At 39.7% G+C, this 19,067-nt stretch overlaps 1 protein-coding gene across 1 annotated transcript; it reads left to right on the top strand.

Moving 5' to 3' along the window:
- Window positions 1–11,083: 11,083 nt before the first annotated feature.
- LOC121645522 (neurogenic locus notch homolog protein 4-like) lies at window positions 11,084–19,066 on the top strand. Its single transcript, XM_041994013.1, has 18 exons — window positions 11,084–11,171; window positions 11,338–11,556; window positions 11,845–12,000; window positions 12,299–12,433; window positions 13,061–13,276; window positions 13,971–14,149; window positions 14,392–14,494; window positions 14,630–14,788; window positions 14,923–15,085; window positions 15,381–15,484; window positions 15,581–15,760; window positions 15,865–16,086; window positions 16,454–16,633; window positions 17,554–17,745; window positions 18,185–18,334; window positions 18,436–18,539; window positions 18,948–19,025; window positions 19,061–19,066. The coding sequence occupies exons 1-18, from the start codon at window positions 11,084–11,086 to the stop codon at window positions 19,064–19,066; spliced, it is 2,634 nt and encodes an 877-aa protein (XP_041849947.1).
- The last annotated feature ends 1 nt before the right edge of the window (window position 19,067 follows it).

Below are 19,067 nucleotides of genomic sequence, written 5' to 3'. Positions count from 1 at the left end.
TGTCAACCTTGTACTGCAGGTTTCTACTGCAGAGAAGCAGGTCTCACGACTCCAACTGGACCCTGCAACCAAGGTCAGTCCATATACTGTTTCAGAGGTCATTTGTGCTCATGTCTGTCATGAGTGTTTGACACCCCTCATTGTTTTTTAAAGCTCTTACCTGTTACACTATATTCTGTGCACCTTCACAGGATATTGGTGTCCTCCTGGTCAAAGTGTAGCCACAGCTCTGTCATGTCCTTCTGGTCACTTCTGCTCTGAAGGTAGCTCAGCTCCAGAGCCCTGTCCATCAGGAACATACCAGGATAGGGAAAAACAGGCATCCTGCACTATCTGTGAGGCAGGTTAGAAGGCTTATAACTCTATTATCCTCCTTCTTTAAACACATATTTCCCTATTTATTAAACACTGATATCCAACCTTTTACCATTTCTGTCAGGATATAATTAAAAAAGCTCTCAAAGTGTTTTTTATGTATTTTTATGAATTTATTACACTGCTCTTTGTATGTTTTTTTTCCATCCAATAGGTGTTGCGTTTTCACCATCTTGTCTTTAGTTTATTTTATAACTAGTAATGCAACTTTAAGAATAAGCATTTTTCCTTTTCAAGGGCACTACTGTGATATGAGACTGGGTCCAGCCAATGCCTCCTTGCTGAAACCCTGTCCTAAAGGACATTACTGTCCTGCAGGTACAGCTTGGCCAAACCAACACCCCTGCCCCATAGGTTCCTTCAACCCAAAAGAGCGCTCAGACAGCCCAGCAGACTGCGTTCCATGTGCTGCTGGACGTTACTGCCCTTCTACTGGACTGTCAGAGCCAGCAGGTAAGCTAAGACAGTAATCTCTTCTCTTTACACTTGTTAGTTTTAAAAATGTAAATAAGACTTCAAGCTGCAAATCATTCTGATAACTGAACTCTCTTGCAGATAATTTGGGGGTTCACTGTATTTAATCAGAATTTTGACATATTTATTCCTTTTAATAACACTGATATTAAAAGCTAATTTGGCCATAGACTGAAGGGCTATATATGCCTCAAGAATAGATGACTGCATGATGGAAATATATTGTGATGATATTTCTCCAACAGGACCATGCCATGCTGGCTATTTGTGCAGAATGGGAGCATCATCTCCCAGCCCTTTGGATGGACTCTCGGGTTCCCTGTGTCCGCCTGGTCACTTCTGCTCCTCAGGTTACCTGCTTGTCCATCCTTACTAAGCTGCCACCAGCAGCTTCGTCAGGGTTGCTTTACTGTTGATTGAAAAGTATCTAGTTGCAAGAGAACTGCACTGTTAGATCACTGCAATGTCATACTGATTAAGCTTGCTTTAGGCTAATTTAACCAAATTTATACTGTGTGAGGCTGTGTAACATTCTGCTCCATTATGATTTTATTCATGCTAATTTCCATTTAGAGGCCTACAGGAGGTTCCGACAAGATTTATCTTGTAACTTTTATAAATTTGTCTTTGAATTAATTTACACACTTACTCTCTTTTACTTGTCTGACCCTTCCCTTAGAAATACTGCTGAAGGGCAAACTGCCTTGTTGTGAGTTACTCAGTTGTTGCACCCAACATAGGTTGCTTTATAAAACATGTCTCACTTGTTTACTTGCACTTTAACTGTGATTACAGTGTGTAAAACATTGCTGCAGTGTATCATTTTACCAAACTCAATGACTGCATAATTGTAATATTCATTGAATAGGTTTAGCATGTGCTTGTTTATCAGAGCTGAAATGTGAATTTAGACTTGTGTTATCTTTGCAGGCACCACAACTCCTGAAACATGCCCTGAAGGAAGCTGGTCAAACAGCTCAGGCTTGCATAGCCAGGAAGACTGTAAACTCTGTCCTGGAGGATTTTACTGTGACTCAGCGGGCCTCACTAAACCCAACGGATTCTGTAGTAAAGGGTACTCCAGCCTCTAATAAATTAAATTAAATTAAATTAAATTAAATTAAATTAAATTAAATTAAATTAAATTAAATTAAATTAAATTAAAGGTGGAATTTAAAATTTTGTGGTAGTTTTTTCTTTCTTTTTTTTTTTTTTTTTTTTTTTTAAACAAAAACAACAATAATAGTCAATTAGATGCTATTTCTTTGTTCCGGAGGGAAATGGCTGTTGGCAGGAATGATCTCCAGTATCATCCGCTATGTTCAGCAGCTTGTGCAGCATTATTTTCTGGACAATCAGCTCCAGAGTTATTCACAGCGCAGAGCCAACCTTTCTGATGAATTTATATACTATACAAAGTCACTGGTTCTGATGCTGCTGTCCCAGCAGATGCTACAAAGCTAACTGCACTTTTCACAACAGACTTATAGAAAATATGCAACATCCTGGTGCAGACATTAAATGATCTCAGCTTCCTGAAGAAGTAGAGTCTGCATGTCCTTTTGTGTTGCATATCTAGTCCAGTCTGTTGTCTAGCTGAACTCCAAGGTACTTGTGTTCATCCACCACCTCCACCTCTTTTCCCAGTTTTCACAGTGTTTTGTTTACTCCTGTTTCTCCTGAATCAACAATTATCTCTTTTCTTTTTTTGTGTTTAAGATGAGGTGTTGCTGCACCATCTCATAAATTGACTGACCAGTTCTCTGTACTCAGCTTCTTGTTCATCACTGATACACCCCACGGTTGCAGAGTCATCAGAGTATTTCTGCAGAAGATAGGAATCAGAGTTGTATGGAAGTCTGAGGTTTACAGTGTGAAGAGAAATGGCGAGAGTACAGTCCCTTGTGGTGCTCCAGCGCTGCTGACCACCATCTCAGACACAACCTTTCAATTTCACAAACTGTGGTGTTTGTTAGGCAGTCATAAATCAAGGTGTTGGTGGAGATATCCACCTGGAATTTATGGAGCTTCTCACCCAATGAAGGAGCTTAATTTTATTAAAAGCATTTAAGAAATCAAAAAACGTGATCCTCCAAGTGTCGACTAATTGGTCCAAATGAGAGTGGGCTCCCTGAAGCAGGTAGATATGCAAACTGTAATGGGTCCTGAAAGATGTTTGCTTACTTATTGAGGTGAGTCAATAACTTTCATAAGGACTTTCATGATGTGAGATGTTGGGGCAACTAGTTTGTAGTAATTTGGTTTAGATGGATAGAGGAGGTCTCAGTATGTTCTGATGTGGAGGGAGATGAGGCTGTGTTAAGGTCCATGACTCAGCTGCAAGGTGACAGAGTGGAGGTGTGACAGGAAAAATGTGGGCTCGTGGATGGTCGTCTGTTGGGTTGGAGGCAGGGGGTGAACTAAGCCTAACTAAGAAGAACATGCTCAGCTCATTAGCTCTGTCCAGACTTTCGTTAGTCTGATCCCCCTTTAACTTGAAGCCAGTGGTCTTTTTCTTTCCTGACTACATATGCCATACATTGTTTGTGTGGAGCTGGTTTTCTATCTTTCCTATAGTCCTCTTATCTTCAATAACTTCCTTTCTCCCTCCCTGTAGGCTTTTTATTTTGATGTTTTTTCAGGTCACTGGTGATTCAGGGTTTGTTATTGGGGAAGCATCTCATTGTTTTTGTTAGGATAATGCTGTCCACATAAAGTTGATATGTTACACATTCAGTCATAGCATTGATGCCATCCCCATGTGGTTCACAGAAGACATTCCAGTCTGTGGCCTCACATCACCATATCATCTTTATCTTTATTAGACCAGGTTTTAATAGTCTGTGTGATGACCGGTTACTGTTGAAAGATGGGCTTGTAGGTGGAGGTGGTCTGATCAGGTTAGAGGCAAGTTAGAATTTTTAACATTTGAATAAAACAAGTCCAGCATCTTATTTTCAGGGGTGGACAAGCTGACAAATAGTTGTAATGTTGTAATGTTGCAGAGAGGGAGACATTGTTAAAGTCTCCAGAGATCACAATGAATGTGTTAGGTTACTGTTTGTAGCCTAGCGACAACAGAGGGGATGACTTCACAGGCTGTCTGCAGTGCTACCAGGTATGATAAAAATGTTACCAGAATTACACAAGTAAACTCTGGGTACATAATTTAGACAAAAACTCGTGGCTAACAGTTTAGTGTCCCTTGTACAGAGCTTCTCCTTTACAGTGACATGTCAGGATGGCACCAACTGTAGTTAAAAAGCACTGCAATTCCACTTCCCTTTGTAGGTGGAATTGCTGGTAAACAACTCTTCTGTTACATTCCGTTGCCATGTAAACTCATCATATGTATTGAAAGTCCAAAGTACATAGAGAAATCACTTGAGCAGCACAGCCTCTGGACCAGCAGGAGAAAATATTCTTGAAAAAATTAACTTCAAGATAATTGTCTTTAAGAAAAAGTCCACTGAAAAAAATCATGACAGCTTCGGTTGTCTACAGTTTGCTGCCACCTCGCAGCACATTCTACAGTGGAATCGCAATGAATTTATAAATAATAAATAATGAGTATAAATTTAATAAAGAATCTATAAAGTAGGCATCAGTTAATTGTTTTGTAACTTTTAGGACTAACTCACTGAAAAGCCCAGTTATCCTAATGTCACATTGTTTTATTGCTTACATGTTTTTTATGCAGATATTACTGTTTAGAGGGAGCTGTCACATCTAGCCCTACTGATGGAATTACAGGGGGACCTTGCCCCGAGGGCCACTACTGCCCAGAGGGAACAGTTCAACCCATCCCATGTGATCCAGGGACATATGTGGCTGTCACACATGCTACTCATTGTGAGCTTTGTATACCAGGCTGGTTTTGTGTATCAGGCTCGCTGTACCTCTGCCCTGCAGGTTTGTGGTTTATCAGTGAAGGTGTATCCCAAAAACAAGTGTAAAAAACAATCAGCTGAAGGCTATTTTAATAAAACTATAATCAGATAGTTACTGAAAACAGAGATGGAATTTTATCTAAAAAAAAAAAAAAATCTGATCCGATTATCCAAGAATTTAAAATATCCTTCTTTCACATTTGTATATTTATTGGTATTTATCTTGCTGTCTGCAGGCTTTTACTGTCCCAAGGGAACTGGATTTGACTTGAAAAGCTGTCCAGAGGGAACTTACGGTCCCGACCCCGGCTATTGGTCTATTTCCCAGTGTAGGCAGTGTGATGGAGGTCATTACTGCTCTTCCACAAATGGCACAGCTGTCACTGGATCTTGCCAAGAAGGATATTACTGTTCACATGGAAACATCTCTCCACAGCCTCTCTCACAGGCTGCAGGTAAACAAACATCTTTACAAGCCACAGATTCAAAATTTGCTCAATTATTAAATGGAGCGCAGTATGTTCTTGCAAAGCCAGATTTTGTTTTGCTAATATACAAGAAAATGCAATTCCTTGTGTTAATGAGAAAGTGGCCGTCTGTCAGTGCTCTTAGTTTAAGATGATTGACAAAAGGCAGCCGTGTTTTGACTGAGCTGTCTGTCAGCAGGAGACGGAGGCCCTTGTCCCGCCGGCCATTACTGCCCCCAGGCCACGGTCCATCCTCTGCCATGTCCCCGTGGAACGTTTTCTAACATCCACAAATTAGTCTCCAAGGTCACATTCACTCAGTATTACACTTACCTGTCTCTCTGACATTGACTGACATTGAACTCTCTGCAGCTGAGATCACACCAGAACTGATTGGAATTCTTACCCTTAAATAATTAAAGCTGACTTCTGTAGAATCAAACTGTTCTATGTTAAATGTTTGGATGAATGCACATTCATGTTTCACATGTACTGTATTTATGACATCATATTCTATTTTGTGTCACATCTTCCAATTGGTGACTTATCTTATTTCATTTTTAATTGAACAATAGACATCTATCATGTGATGATGCACAAAAGCCTTTTACATTATATACTGTAACTTCTGTTTGCTCTGTCTTTCATTGTGACAGCTAATCGATATCTAGCTCTGGGCCAATGTTTCAACAATGTCCCCTTTTTGTTTTCTTTTAGCATTACTTTCTCTTCCTCTTGCTCTTTTGTTCCTCTCAGGAGGATTGTCAGCCGTGTCCCCCAGGTTACTATTGCCATACTGCAGGGCTCTCAGCACCTTCAGGAACATGCCAGGAAGGTTTCTTCTGTCTGGACGGAGCAGATCGTCCAGATCCTCCTTTACAAGACAGCCGTGGAGGACCATGCCCAAAAGGTGATCTACAGACATTTAAAAATTCAAAATAAAGAAAGAAGAAAGGAGTGAGAGAAAATTGTCTAAACGAAAGTCACTAAGACACTAATGAGGAAAACATGGGGATAATTGAATCAAGTAGTTGTTAGGGAAGGAAATGGCAGCAGAATGCCATATTTTCATGGCATTGTTGGTAATACAATACAAAAGGGAATTTATGAACACATAATTACATTTTTAATTTACATAAGCTCAAGCAAGCCTTGTAAACTGGTAAACAAAACACAATTTTAAGCTAATAGGGATAAACAGAGGAAGCTGCTCTGCTGAGACTGGAAATCGAACTTTGTTTCTCATGGATTGTGTGTGTGTCTTTGTGTATGTGCTTTGCTTTCATGCCTATTGTTTTTGCTCAAGCAGGTTATTACTGTTCAGAGGGCTCCGTGGGTCCTCAGCACTGTCCTTTGGGAACCATCAGCACAGAAGATGGCCAAGCTAGCTGCAGTGACTGTCCCCAGGGGTAAACTTGCTTATCAGCAACACACAGTCACTTGGAATTGTAAACAGAAATGCATATCCACATATGTACTATGATGGAATTTGTGTAACCATACATGTATATATTCGGTGCATGCTTTTGATATTTACATACTTCACTTATTTCATCTTTGCTTGCAAATGTGTCCTGCATACATGAGCATATTCAAGCTTCAATGCTTCTGCAGCAGCCTAGAATTAAATTATTCCATCCTTGTTTTTGCCTGGACAGATTTTATTGCCCTGGCAGAAGGAATGGCTCTCTTTCAGAGAGTTTTGAGTGTCCTGTGGGTCATTACTGCCCGTCTAGGACCTGGTCCAAACACCAGTACCCATGTCCAGCTGGATCATTCAATCCTCACACTCAGATGACAAAACTTCAAGACTGCTTGCCATGCCCTCCAGGTCACACATCATTTAGTGCTAATGACTATTAGTGTCCCTAAGGTTTAGCAGCTGACCCAGGGTTCATGTGAATGATTTTGATGGTTATTACACACTCTGTTAATAAAATAAATCCACTTAAATGAGCATGTTATAAAATGTCATCAAAAACAGCAGATTTAACTGTTTGTATACTATATGTCAGCTTGGATTCACACAACCCACAGGGCTTGTTCTTCATTTCTCTTTGGCTGTGCATTTTCAGGGTTAATTATTAGTTCGAATCAATATCACTTCTTTTTCCATGTCAAATCAGGCTTCTTCTGTGCATCTCCGGGCAACGGTGTGGCATCAGGTCTGTGTAGTGAAGGGTACTACTGCCTCTCTGGAGCCATGTCACCCACACCAAAAGATGGAGGGTTGACAGGGGACAGATGTCCTAAAGGGCATTACTGTATTCAGGGCTCCTCAGCACCAAGCCCCTGTCCCATAGGATACTACAGCAACAAAACCAGAAACAGTCATATCTCTGACTGCCTGCCTTGTCCTCCAGGTCTAAACTAGTTTAGCACATGTTGCATGTATTATTGTTGAAAAATGCACAACTTGATTCATTTGGCATTGAACCCTTTGCATTGTGTCTAAGAGTAATTAACAGTGTTCTTTGTTCTATAGGCTTCCTGTGTGTCAGCAGAGGGCTCTCTTTCCCTTCTCATATCTGTCCAGCTGGTTCTTACTGTCCAGGCAAAGAGAACAGCAGCCAGCAGGGCTCAGTTGGCTGCTCACCTGGAAACAAGTGCCCACCTGGATCTGATAGACAGGTACCCTGCTTACCTGGGACCTACCAGAATTCACCTGGACAGGTGAGGAGGATGAGAATACATAGTTGCTGAGATGTCTTAGAGTTTCAAAATGCACTGTCATCCTCTTGTATAATTCAATTAACATAACCTACCATGGCTGTGCTACTGATAAACATAGTTTGTTATTCTAAGAGGAAATACCTATTGCCTAAAGCGTATGACCTACTAAAGATAGGGTTTTAATGTTTGTAAAGTTGTTTCATTTGCTCATTTTGAGGTTATGACTTTCCTGCGAGCAAAAGATATATTCTTTTTTTTTAGTCACTACCATACATCATACACTGTTTTTTTTTTTAATCGTCTTCTCTTAAACAGTGTTAATGTTTGTTGACAGTATCTCTACTGTCTAAAACTATTTCTGTTCATTATTTACTCCGCTACAGGCAGAATGTGTTGAATGTCCAGCAGGATTTTTCTGTGCTGGCTCGATGGTAGCTGACACTGGGCATGTGTCTGGGACACACACTCCCATACTGTGTCCTGAAGGACATTATTGTCCACCAGGTAGGCGTCTGTAGCCCAAATGTTACTTTATTTATGAAAAAAAAGTACTTTGTTATCAGATCAGGTTATCATAAATAAGCAGATGCAATAGAAGTGATACCGCAGCCAGGCTCAGCGAGATTGTTGTATAGAAAATGCTCTGATGCACTTTTTTTAGTGCACTCTCAGACAAGTGTTATGCGATGCTAAATAGCTTTTTGATTATGCAAATGGCCATTACAGAGCATAATTGAGATAGACATGGTCTTCGCAAATTGTTATGTGATGTTTAGCCCTGGACCATCTGTAGATATTTTACATATTTATCTACAGGAACGCAGACTGGTGTAGCATTTCCTTGCCCAGCTGGCACTTTCAGCAGGCAGATGGGGTTGTCCAATAAGTCGGCGTGTGAGCTCTGCCCCACTGGGAGATACTGCAATTCCCCTGGACTGGCTGCTCCCACTGGGGTCTGCTCTTCTGGGTAAACAAAGGCAATACGATAGACTTTAGAAGATATTCTCCCTTTTCTGCTTAATTTAGTCTCTTTTGTGTATCATTCTGCCATGTACGCCTCCCAGTTATTGCTGTCCTCATTATCTGTGTCCTAGTTACCTCTGTATCCAGGGTTCTATTTCCGCCCAGCCAGAGGAGGGCCCAACAGGGGGACGCTGTTCTGCAGGGTCTTACTGTCCAAAGGGTACCAACTATATGATTCCTTGCCCTCCAGGAACCTTCAGCTCTTTAGATGGTGACACAAAACTTTCAACAATCTATGGATAAAGTATAGCATAAGCAACATAATATACTAACCTGCAATTATAGTTTTTGTGGTTATCAAAGTGGAAATACTTTAATTTGCAGTCACTTTGACCACATTTCATTTATTAATTTAAATCAAATGTATACTTTTTAAATCTAATCAGGGGCAGTTTCTATAGAGGCATGTCAATCCTGTTTGCCTGGCTACTTCTGTGGTAAGGCTGGACTCTCCTCCCCATCTGGGCCCTGCAGCCCTGGCTTCTACTGCAAAGAAGGATCCAGAACTGCCACACCTTCGGGAAATGTCACAGGTAACGAAATTTTTCTTGCCCTTTACGCAGTGTTAATAAATGCATGGTGACATGCATGCACAATAGGTTATTTAAATAATTGTGTTTTTAAATGAAAAAAGCTAAGGTCATCTGATGTAAGCATAAAAAATACTTTGCTATGCAGAATTTTCCATGACTGTGCCTTTAGTTTTATTTAACATTCTCATGGCCTTTATCTTGGCAGAGCTCTCGAGGTCTTAATAAAAATCTCTCCAATCCCTGCTGATTTGTCTTAACATTTTTCCTTCTGAAATTTTCAGAGAATGGCTTTGGCCTTTAAGTTCACTCACTAACCTGTTGAGTAATGACATCCAATAAAGTTTTATTGTCTCAGTTACAGGAGATAAGGCATCTCCAGCCCCATTTGCTGCTGATTCTAACCTGGGTCATTTCCATGGTGATGTGTGCCCTGCAGGCCATTATTGCCCTAAAGGGAGTGTAAAGCCAAGTCCCTGTCCTCCAGGTAAAAAAAAAAAAAAAAAAAAAAAAAAAATATATATATATATATATATATATATATATATATATATATATGGTAAATTGTCTTCTTTATTTATTTATTTAATCTTCTTTATTTATTTATTTAGGCACCTTCTTGGGAAGGACGACAGCAGAGTCTGAGTCTGACTGTGAAGCGTGTTACCCAGGTTCGTACTGCCCATTGTGGGCTCAGGTTGCTGTGGCCCTCCTTTGTCCTTCAGGGTGGTTCTGTCCAACAGGATCAGTGTCTGGACATCAGACAGGTACAGTACACATCATTAGGGGTTAGCACAGTAAACCTCAGTGGTACTTTCATTTCACTGATTCTTTCTTTTTATTATAGTTTCTGTTCATGTACAGTAAGTCTAGTACGATAGCTAACATTTCTAATAATCATACTGTATAAGGTATTTTCATTTCTTTTAAATGTTATTTTATACTTTTTGTTCAGTAATTGATGTGTTAATTTGTTACAAACACAAGAGCAGCCACACCTTCTTTTCACCCATTATTGGAAAGATGTTTTGCTAATTTGTGTATGAAATGATCGAGAACCTATAAATAGACTGGTTGTCAGACACAGGGCACCTGCTGTGGAGCATGCTCTTTCCTCGCCTCGTCTCCCACTGGATTGTTATGGAGAAAGAATATTGCTTAGAGCCAATGTTCTCATCATTGCACTGTTTCCATGGTGCCACACTGGGCACGGTTAAATACACCAGACAGGCCTACTTTTATATGTTACTGCCATGTTAATGTATTTAAAGGGGACATAGTAAGTTAGTGTTTTGTTCATCTATGCACATTATTCTCATTTTCATTTAAACAATGCAGCAGCAAATGACAGGTTTGTTTAACAGGATGTCAGTGTCCACCTGGCCATGCATGCCCAGCTGGTAGTGTTGAACCAATCATCTGTAGCCCAGGCACTTCCCAATCTATACCTGGACAATCCACCTGTGATAGTTGCCCACCAGGTAAATTGCCTGCTCACACATATTTGTGAACTACAACACAAAGAAACAAAATTGATCTGAAATCTGTTATTGGGCTAAACTTGCCTCTTTTTTCAGGTTTCTACTGTGTGGAGGGTTCGTCTGTGCCGTCCCCATGTCCAGCGGGCCATGTCAATCCATTAGCTGGCAGGATGTCACTGAATGACTGCTCTCCCTGCCCCTCTGGCTTCTTTTGTAACAGCACTGCTCTGACAGATCCGTCTGGACCCTGCAGTCCAGGTTTGACATTCCATATTCAGCAAGTCAGAGAGCTGAACTTGAACTTCTTCTTGTCTTTTCATCTATATTAAGTCGAAGTAGCCCCTAAACAACTATGTGCACTTATCATGCGCTGCAAAGGTTTCAGTATCCTCAGTGAATTTTCTAACCACACTGTCCACCACAGGACATTTTTGTTCCCTGGAGTCCACCGAGCCTTCCCCTGTCTCTCAACCTTACGGTGATATTTGTCCCATGGGTCACTTCTGTCCTGAAGGTAGTGGGTCACCCAAACCATGTCCTGTTGGTAGTTTCCTCCCAGAGCCTGGAGCTTTCTCTCTCTCTCAATGCCGCCCTTGTCCTCCAGGGAAATACTGCCTTAATCCTGGAGCTTCACAGACCTCAGGTAGGGGATTACAATATGCAAATAGAGGGCCAAAGCACAAAATGTCAAATTTCAGCTGTACACCTCAGTTAAATGTAGGTTAGGGAACTGGACTCCTCATGTTAGCCTGGCTCACTGGTCTGCCACCTACATAGGTGATTTTTTTTCCTGCTTACCAAGTAATATTGTTAATTGATTAAAAATACACTACTAAATCTTAACTGATGACTTATCGGACAGCAAAGAATATGTATTAAGTTTTAATTTCATGGTTTCAATCCTTCTGTTTGTGAGGTCTGTGTTATGCAGGCTTCTTCTGTTCTGGAGGTGCTGACAGTCCTACACCTCAAGCCAACTCATCTTTGTTCAGCTGTCTTCTCAAAATACTGGAGCTTTCTACTATGATGACAGATGCCACCTTCTGGAAGCACAATCTTTCCTGCTCCAATTACTCTGTTAATTCAGGTGAAATATGGGTTTCTTGAGTTTCAAATGACACCAAAAAATTATTCATTCAAAAAGGCAGGTTTCTTCAAATCGTTTTACCAGGCTGCAGAATGTCCCATGTATTTTATAAATGCCTCATTAAGTGTTCTGTAAGTAACCATTGCCTTCCAGTCTTAATTGTAAAAATAGCTTACTTGATAAAATGAATATTCAGCCTGTAGAAAGAGAATACAGGGTCTTCTTTGGTTTCTTGTTTGTTACACAAAAGTATCAACCTTGCTTTTTTTTGGGCTTTTTCTGCCACGTTCTGTTACAGGCAGTGATGCTAGCTGGATCAAGGTGGTGACGGTGCCATGGGCAGATTCAGATTATTATGTGAATCACTCTGCATCACGTCTCAAGAGTCCACATTATTCCTGCTCCACCTACCAAGGAGATGTATGCCCTAGGGGTGGGTAACCCCTGACAGCGAACTTGTGCATTTAATGTAATACTTTGCTCATGATCTCAGGCACACATGTTAACTCTCCTGCACATGACATGGTTAGTCTGATCGCTGTAACGTATGACTTCTTAAGATAAATTTAAAGTTCTTAAATGAATTGTCTTAAAAACTAAATTTGAAAAATACAAAAATGAACAATTTGCTTTAAATTTTTCTTCACTGTACAGTAACTGAATTAAAGCAGCACAAAATGTTCAGGCTTATGCAAATGAGCTTCCTCCATCAGATGCACCCCACTCTTGAAGTCCACCTTTTGAAAACCTGAAAGCCTGAATGCTAAAGTGGACTTTCCTTTTCAAAAAGAACTGTAGATGGCTGGTGACATTCATGAAAGAAGCATTGAAGTAGCTGCTGATATCAGACCATAAAAGGTGGATTTTAATTCTTGCAGATAAATGTTTAGTTCCTCTGAAATGTCAAAGATAATTTATAGGATGATAAAAAAAAAGAAAAAGTTCAGTGACTGAAAGAAAGGTCTATCTCAGAAGGGGGTGCACACATAAGAAAGATAATCCTCATGATTTGCCTTTTTTTCTGGCTGCAGTTGAATGATTCTATGTGGATATTTTTCAGGTTTCTATTGTCCTTTGGGCTCTGCTTATCCTCACCCCTGTGAGGCAGGTTTTTACTGTAACCACACTGGCCTAGATGCTCCATCAGGACCCTGTGCAGCAGGGTATCACTGTCCTCGAGGCTCCGCAGACCCTTATGTCCACCATTGCCCTATTGGATACTACTGCCCTCTTGGGACTCCACTTCCTCTTCCCTGCCCTCTTGGAACTATAAAAAGTGAGCCGTATATCTTATTTCTAATATTACTCTAGATAAATAAAATACATTTAATATAGTTTTCATAAACAAAAATAATCTTAAAAGAAAACTTCACACTTAAAAAAAAAAAAAGAAAAGAAAAAAAAGAAACAGTTTTAGGATAAGCCAGTAATCCGTTGCCCTTTCTGGGTCTGAAATAATGAGAAATGGCTAATCAGACACAATACGGAACTGAGATAAATATTATCCAATCCGCTTTGCAGCACAAATTGTCAGTTTGTCCCACTGATGAACCCTCGTGAACTGCTGTCAGTTTTTGATGACGTGAGAAAGTATAAAAACTTCTGTTGAAGCATTTCTTTCTCCCCATGGGTGCTTATGAATAATTGTTGCCATAAAATGGTCTAACCGTGTAATTGTATTCTTGTCTCGCGGCGGGCAACTAGAATCCTATTAAAATGTGCTGTAGCTCTATTGTATGGCCATGTATTAGAAACTGATGAGGGAGCAGGTACTTTGTAGTTTGTATTCAAATAACATTGTTATCAACTGTAATGGTTTAATTATTTCAGCTTATAAAGTGATTCTGGGATTTATTCTCAGTCAACAAATGCTGCGTATGTAAGGATGTGTAGAACAACATAAAATCCCATTTTTAATGGAGTTATGAATTATTTTCTATTTGATATGTCTGTTGTGTGTCATCAACCAGGTTCCCTGGGTGGAGCAACAACTGAGGCTTGCCAGCCTTGCCCTCCAGGTCACTTCTGCCACAAAAGAGGGATCGCTGAGCCAAGTGGCCACTGTGCAGAAGGCTTCTACTGTCCTGAAGGACAGATTTCTGAAAGACCACAACAACATGTCTGCTCAGTGGGACATTACTGTGAGAAGGTCAGCCATTCAGCGTTAGTCTTCAAGCTATTGTCAGTCATCGCTTGTGAATTTTGTATAAGATATATCCTCACAAAAGTTGTCCTTCTCAGCTGTGGTTGTTTCTCTGTTACAAGTGCATTACTGTATGCTTGGTCTTCTCCAACTGCCATGTCTGTCTCTGCTCTTATAGTTTGATAATACAGTAGATGCTATTAACAAAGGTATAAAGTCTTATAAAATACATTTATTTGTTGTTTCAGGGCAGTTTCAGACAGACACTCTGCTTTCCCGGTAGCTACCAGTTCAGACAAGGCCAAGGGAGCTGTGAGATATGCCCTGCCGGTTTCTATTGTCATGTTCAAGGTAAAGCTGATTGGTGCATAAACTGCTGGATGACTAATCTTTTAGTAACGGGAACATGAGCATAATCTCCCTTTATTCATCAAGTTTTCTATGAACAGAAAATCTTTCTTTTTGAACTTTGCATCTACACATTAGGAACAAGCCTTCCACTTTCTTGTGAGAAAGGATTTTACTGCCCCAGAGGATCAGGAAATCCACATCCCTGTCCAATAGGGACCTATGGAAACATGTCAGGACTAGCTGAGGAATTACAGTGCACCCCGTGTGACCCTGGCATGTACTGTAAAGGAACAGGTACAATAGATCCTCTGACAATTTGCAGAACACACTGTGAACAAGTTATCTTTAAATCTGTTGCTTAAAATAATCACTGTATAGATCTGATCTATTGGTACTATAAAAAACGATTAAATGATGTTCGCTTATAGGGAGGAGTTTTCCCAGTGGGCTGTGTGCTGCAGGATTTGTTTGTGTTGGAGGAGCCTCTGTACCTTCGCCATCAGACTATATGACGGGGTTCCTATGTCCTCCTGGGTTCTTTTGCCCTGAAGGAACTTCTGTACCGAAACCGTGCCCAAAAGGAACTTTCGGGTGCATAACCAATAATTTTTCTTTGTACTTTTTAATCTTTGAAATTACACCCCTCACATGTCTTAATTATCATGTAAACCATCCTGACATTGCAGCTTTAAAGCGCATGATGTTTAAAAGTTATGTTTATATGTAGCTACTAGGATTTTTTTTTTATTAAAATCTAAACTTTTTATTCTCATACTGGTCATCTATCTATACTTTTATTGTTATAAAATATATGTGAATGTATTAAAGGTAGTGCTGTGTTTTTTATTTAATAAAACAGAAAAAAATTAATACTCTGTTTTGACAGTGAACAGAGTGGGCTTGTAGATGATTTTCAGTGTCAGAGCTGCACCCCGGGCTTTTACTGTTCAGAGTCTGGTCTCAGTGCAGTTTCTGGACCCTGCCTGCCAGGTAAAATGATACGTATAGTTCAGCTGTGGTGCCTAATCTTATTTGATATAAATAAGAATACTTTCAAACATTTTAATAAAATGTCTCAACTACCAGGTTTCTACTGTCTTGACGGATCTCAGTCTGCTACTCCAGTCTCAGGTGTATCTGGGGGTGTTTGTCCAGCTGGCCATTACTGTTCAGAGGGCAGCAGTGTTCCCTCACCTTGTCCAGCTGGCTTTTACCAAAATGAAGCGGGTGGAAAAGGCAAAGATGACTGCAAACCATGCCCTCTTGGTAAACTAGAACTATGTCTACCAAAGTCTAAAAGTGTTTATTTGTACTGTACACATTTCCCCACCTCAAAGAGAATATTATCACAGCTCTTATGTTTTTGCCAGGCTGGTTTCAGGAATTGCCAGGACAAAAAGAATGTAATCTTTGTCCTCCTGGGTACCATTGTCAGTCTCTGAGTCCCAGTCCCACCAGGGGGACTTCCATAGGAGTGTCCAGCCCTGTGCCCTGCCCTGCGGGGTATATATGTCCCGGGGAGAGTGCGGACAGTCAGCCTGTACCTTGTCCCAAAGGCACTTACAACCCCAGCCAGGGTCTGACCACCACAGGTATAAAAACTAACCTTCCTAAATATGGGGACCAAAGGCAATGTTCAAATACTCTTGGCTATTTTTTATATGGGGAGAATGGTGGTGTAAGGCTTCATAAAAAAATGTAAAAGAAAAATCAAAAACAAAAGAAAACAGGTTGGTCTTGTCAAATATTAATGAAGAATTTAGTCAGCACACTTGTTTAAATTAATATTTGCTACTCAAATGAACACAAAGTAAAACAATCAAATTGAACTGTTTACATTTTAATTTTTTAATATTTTTATTCTGCTGTTTCTCTTTGAACATCAATACTCTTATGAGAATGTAAATATTTCTAATGCATGTTGACCAGAAGTAAAGACCATCAACTTCTTTGTTGCAGGTCAGTGCTTGCTGTGTCCAGCAGGTCAATTCTGTGGGTCTGAAGGTTTGGCTGAGCCCTCAGGATGGTGTGCTGCTGGATTTCTTTGTCTGATTGGTGCAAAGGTGCCAAATCCAACTGACAACATAACTGGATCTCTGTGTCCCTCTGGGGTTTTCTGCCAGCAAGGGCTTAAAGCAGGTACATTTAATGAAAGACATAAAATTTTATTTATCCCAGAGGGAAATTACAATGTCTTTAATGTCCTTACAGACATATTGAATCTTATTAACACACTTCCATAAACCAGAAGCGAGTTGATTCTAGCAGTCCGTATAACCAAAGCCATGTAGAAATTGTTTATACCACTGGGCAAAGTTCTGAAAATACATTCATATGTGGTATGGCTACAAACAGTTGGCATGATTCCTCTTTTAAGCAGTCTAATGTAAGGTTCCAGGTTGCTAGAACACATAATGACTTCATACGTTACGCAACAGGTGGCTAATATGCCATTCCAAAATCACCAATTAATACTTCTGTCACTTACTGACCTCATAAGCCATGGGCTTAAGATATGTTGCTAATATGGACATGTTTTTTTTTTTGTTGTTTTTTGTGTGTGTGTTTGTGTGTTGTAAATTTATTGTAGATTGGTTCTTGGATATTGTTGCAATCAGTGACAAATGGAAAACTGAAATTTGCTACTTCCAGCTGGGAAATTTGAAAAAAAAAAAAAAACAATACGGAGGATTATCTGGCCTGAATAGAAAACATAGAAGAAAGTACTGGTAGAACATTATTATTATGTCTTTCCTAATGGAAAGCTGATGAGAATCCACATGCTGTGTTGTATTCTTACAAATTCTTTTTGAAATTTGCACTAAATTTATGTTGAAAAATGTTAACTAAAAGGTTAACATATGCATTCGTTCAAGAGTTTTCTTAGTACTTAATGAAGAGTTAATGCATTTTCATTGGATTTGTTATTGACAAAAACAAATGACAAATATCTGCTGATTTCAATTCATTTTGAACTTTCTTTTAACATTAAATTAATTACGTTTCCTTCATGAATCTCTGCATGGAAATATATTTACTTTAACCTTCTTTTGTTTTAGGAGATTGCCAGGCAGGGTTTTTTTGTGACTGGGGCTCCAGCAAAGCAGATCAGGCTCTCTGTCCAGCTGGTTTCTTTTGCCCCAGTGGAACACCGGTCCCTTTACCTTGTCCTGCAGGAACATTTAGCTCTGAACTGGGCAACATTCATCAAGACAACTGCACCACCTGTGTTCCAGGATTTTATTGTCAAGGTGCAAATAATGAATTGTCTTTGAGTTATCTGCAGCAACAGTAACAGTCACCTTATGAAGAATTTAAAGAATTAGGAAGGATATAATTTGATAATTGATATTAGTAGTTAGACTAATAATTTCATTGTTGCTATTGTTTCTGTTAAGTGAAGACAGACAAAAGGATGCAATCCTTGGTGAGCCATTCACCAAATATTGATCAATTTACAAGTGTTTTCTTTTCTTTTTTTTTACAAGAGAAAGTAAACTGAGAATGCAGCTCTGTTTAACTCAGTTAATCAAACTGGCATAATATTACAGAGTAAATTTTTTAATATACCTCACCTTCGGAGATATTAGTCTTTCCAAATTTATAAAAATAATGCTCTTAAATTAATTTGCTTTTTTATTTAATATCATATATGTTATTTTTATATTTTTTTTTCTTGGTGTTTTTCAGGTGAGGGTACTGTCCAGCCTGCATTGTGTCCTGTTGGACACTACTGTCCTGCAGGTCTGATTCACAGATTGGAGTTTCCTTGTCCTGCTGGCACTATGCAAAGCCAACTCGGAGCCTCTAGTCTCGATGCCTGTCAGCTCTGTCCTGCTGGTATGGAAAATGCTCATAGTCGATATCAGTTGTATGAATCCTAGCAAGTGTATTGCAACTCTTTGTGATTTTGGCTTTTATCTGTTGTTTTCTTACTGCAGGAATGTTCTGTGCTCAGTCTGGTTTGTCACAGCCCACAGGTCTTTGTCAGGCAGGATATTCCTGCCCTGAAGGGTCAAGTAGCCCAAACTCAACTGGGAGTCAGGTGTTGTTCCTGTTTACTAATGCCTCTGTGGGACCAGTCAGCTTTTGTCCTCAATGAAGTATTCTTACTAGTATTTAAATTGACCCTTTAGCCTTGCATCTACTCTAATTTCACTGCCAAATGTTAAATATGTCCACAAGAAAAAAATGCAATTTGATAGATTGCTAAAGAGCAAAAACTAGCAGGTGTCGTCATGTCCTCTATTATAGTTTGAAACTTCATGAACCAACTTTAACCAACAATAATTTAAGATTATTGTGGAAATACAGCTAAACATCTTCATCACGTGTGATACTATGAAGCCTATTATTACACAGATTAAGTATTTTTTTCATGCTTTCATATTTCACTGACACAAATCATGCATTTTTGTATTGTCGATTGTTCTTGTTTTCTCTATTTTCTCAGTGGAACTCCACCAGAAGCCATCTTTGTCCATCTGGCCATTACTGCCCATCTGGGACTGGCCATCCACTCCCTTGTCCTGTAGGTTCTCTGTCCATGTTTCAAGGACTGAAAAGTCTTGAA

Source organism: Melanotaenia boesemani, chromosome 9 (assembly GCF_017639745.1).
Source record: "Melanotaenia boesemani isolate fMelBoe1 chromosome 9, fMelBoe1.pri, whole genome shotgun sequence".
NCBI lineage: Eukaryota > Metazoa > Chordata > Actinopteri > Atheriniformes > Melanotaeniidae > Melanotaenia > Melanotaenia boesemani.
Note: the sequence above shows the minus strand (reverse complement) of the source record. Positions and strands in the feature narration are given on the sequence as shown.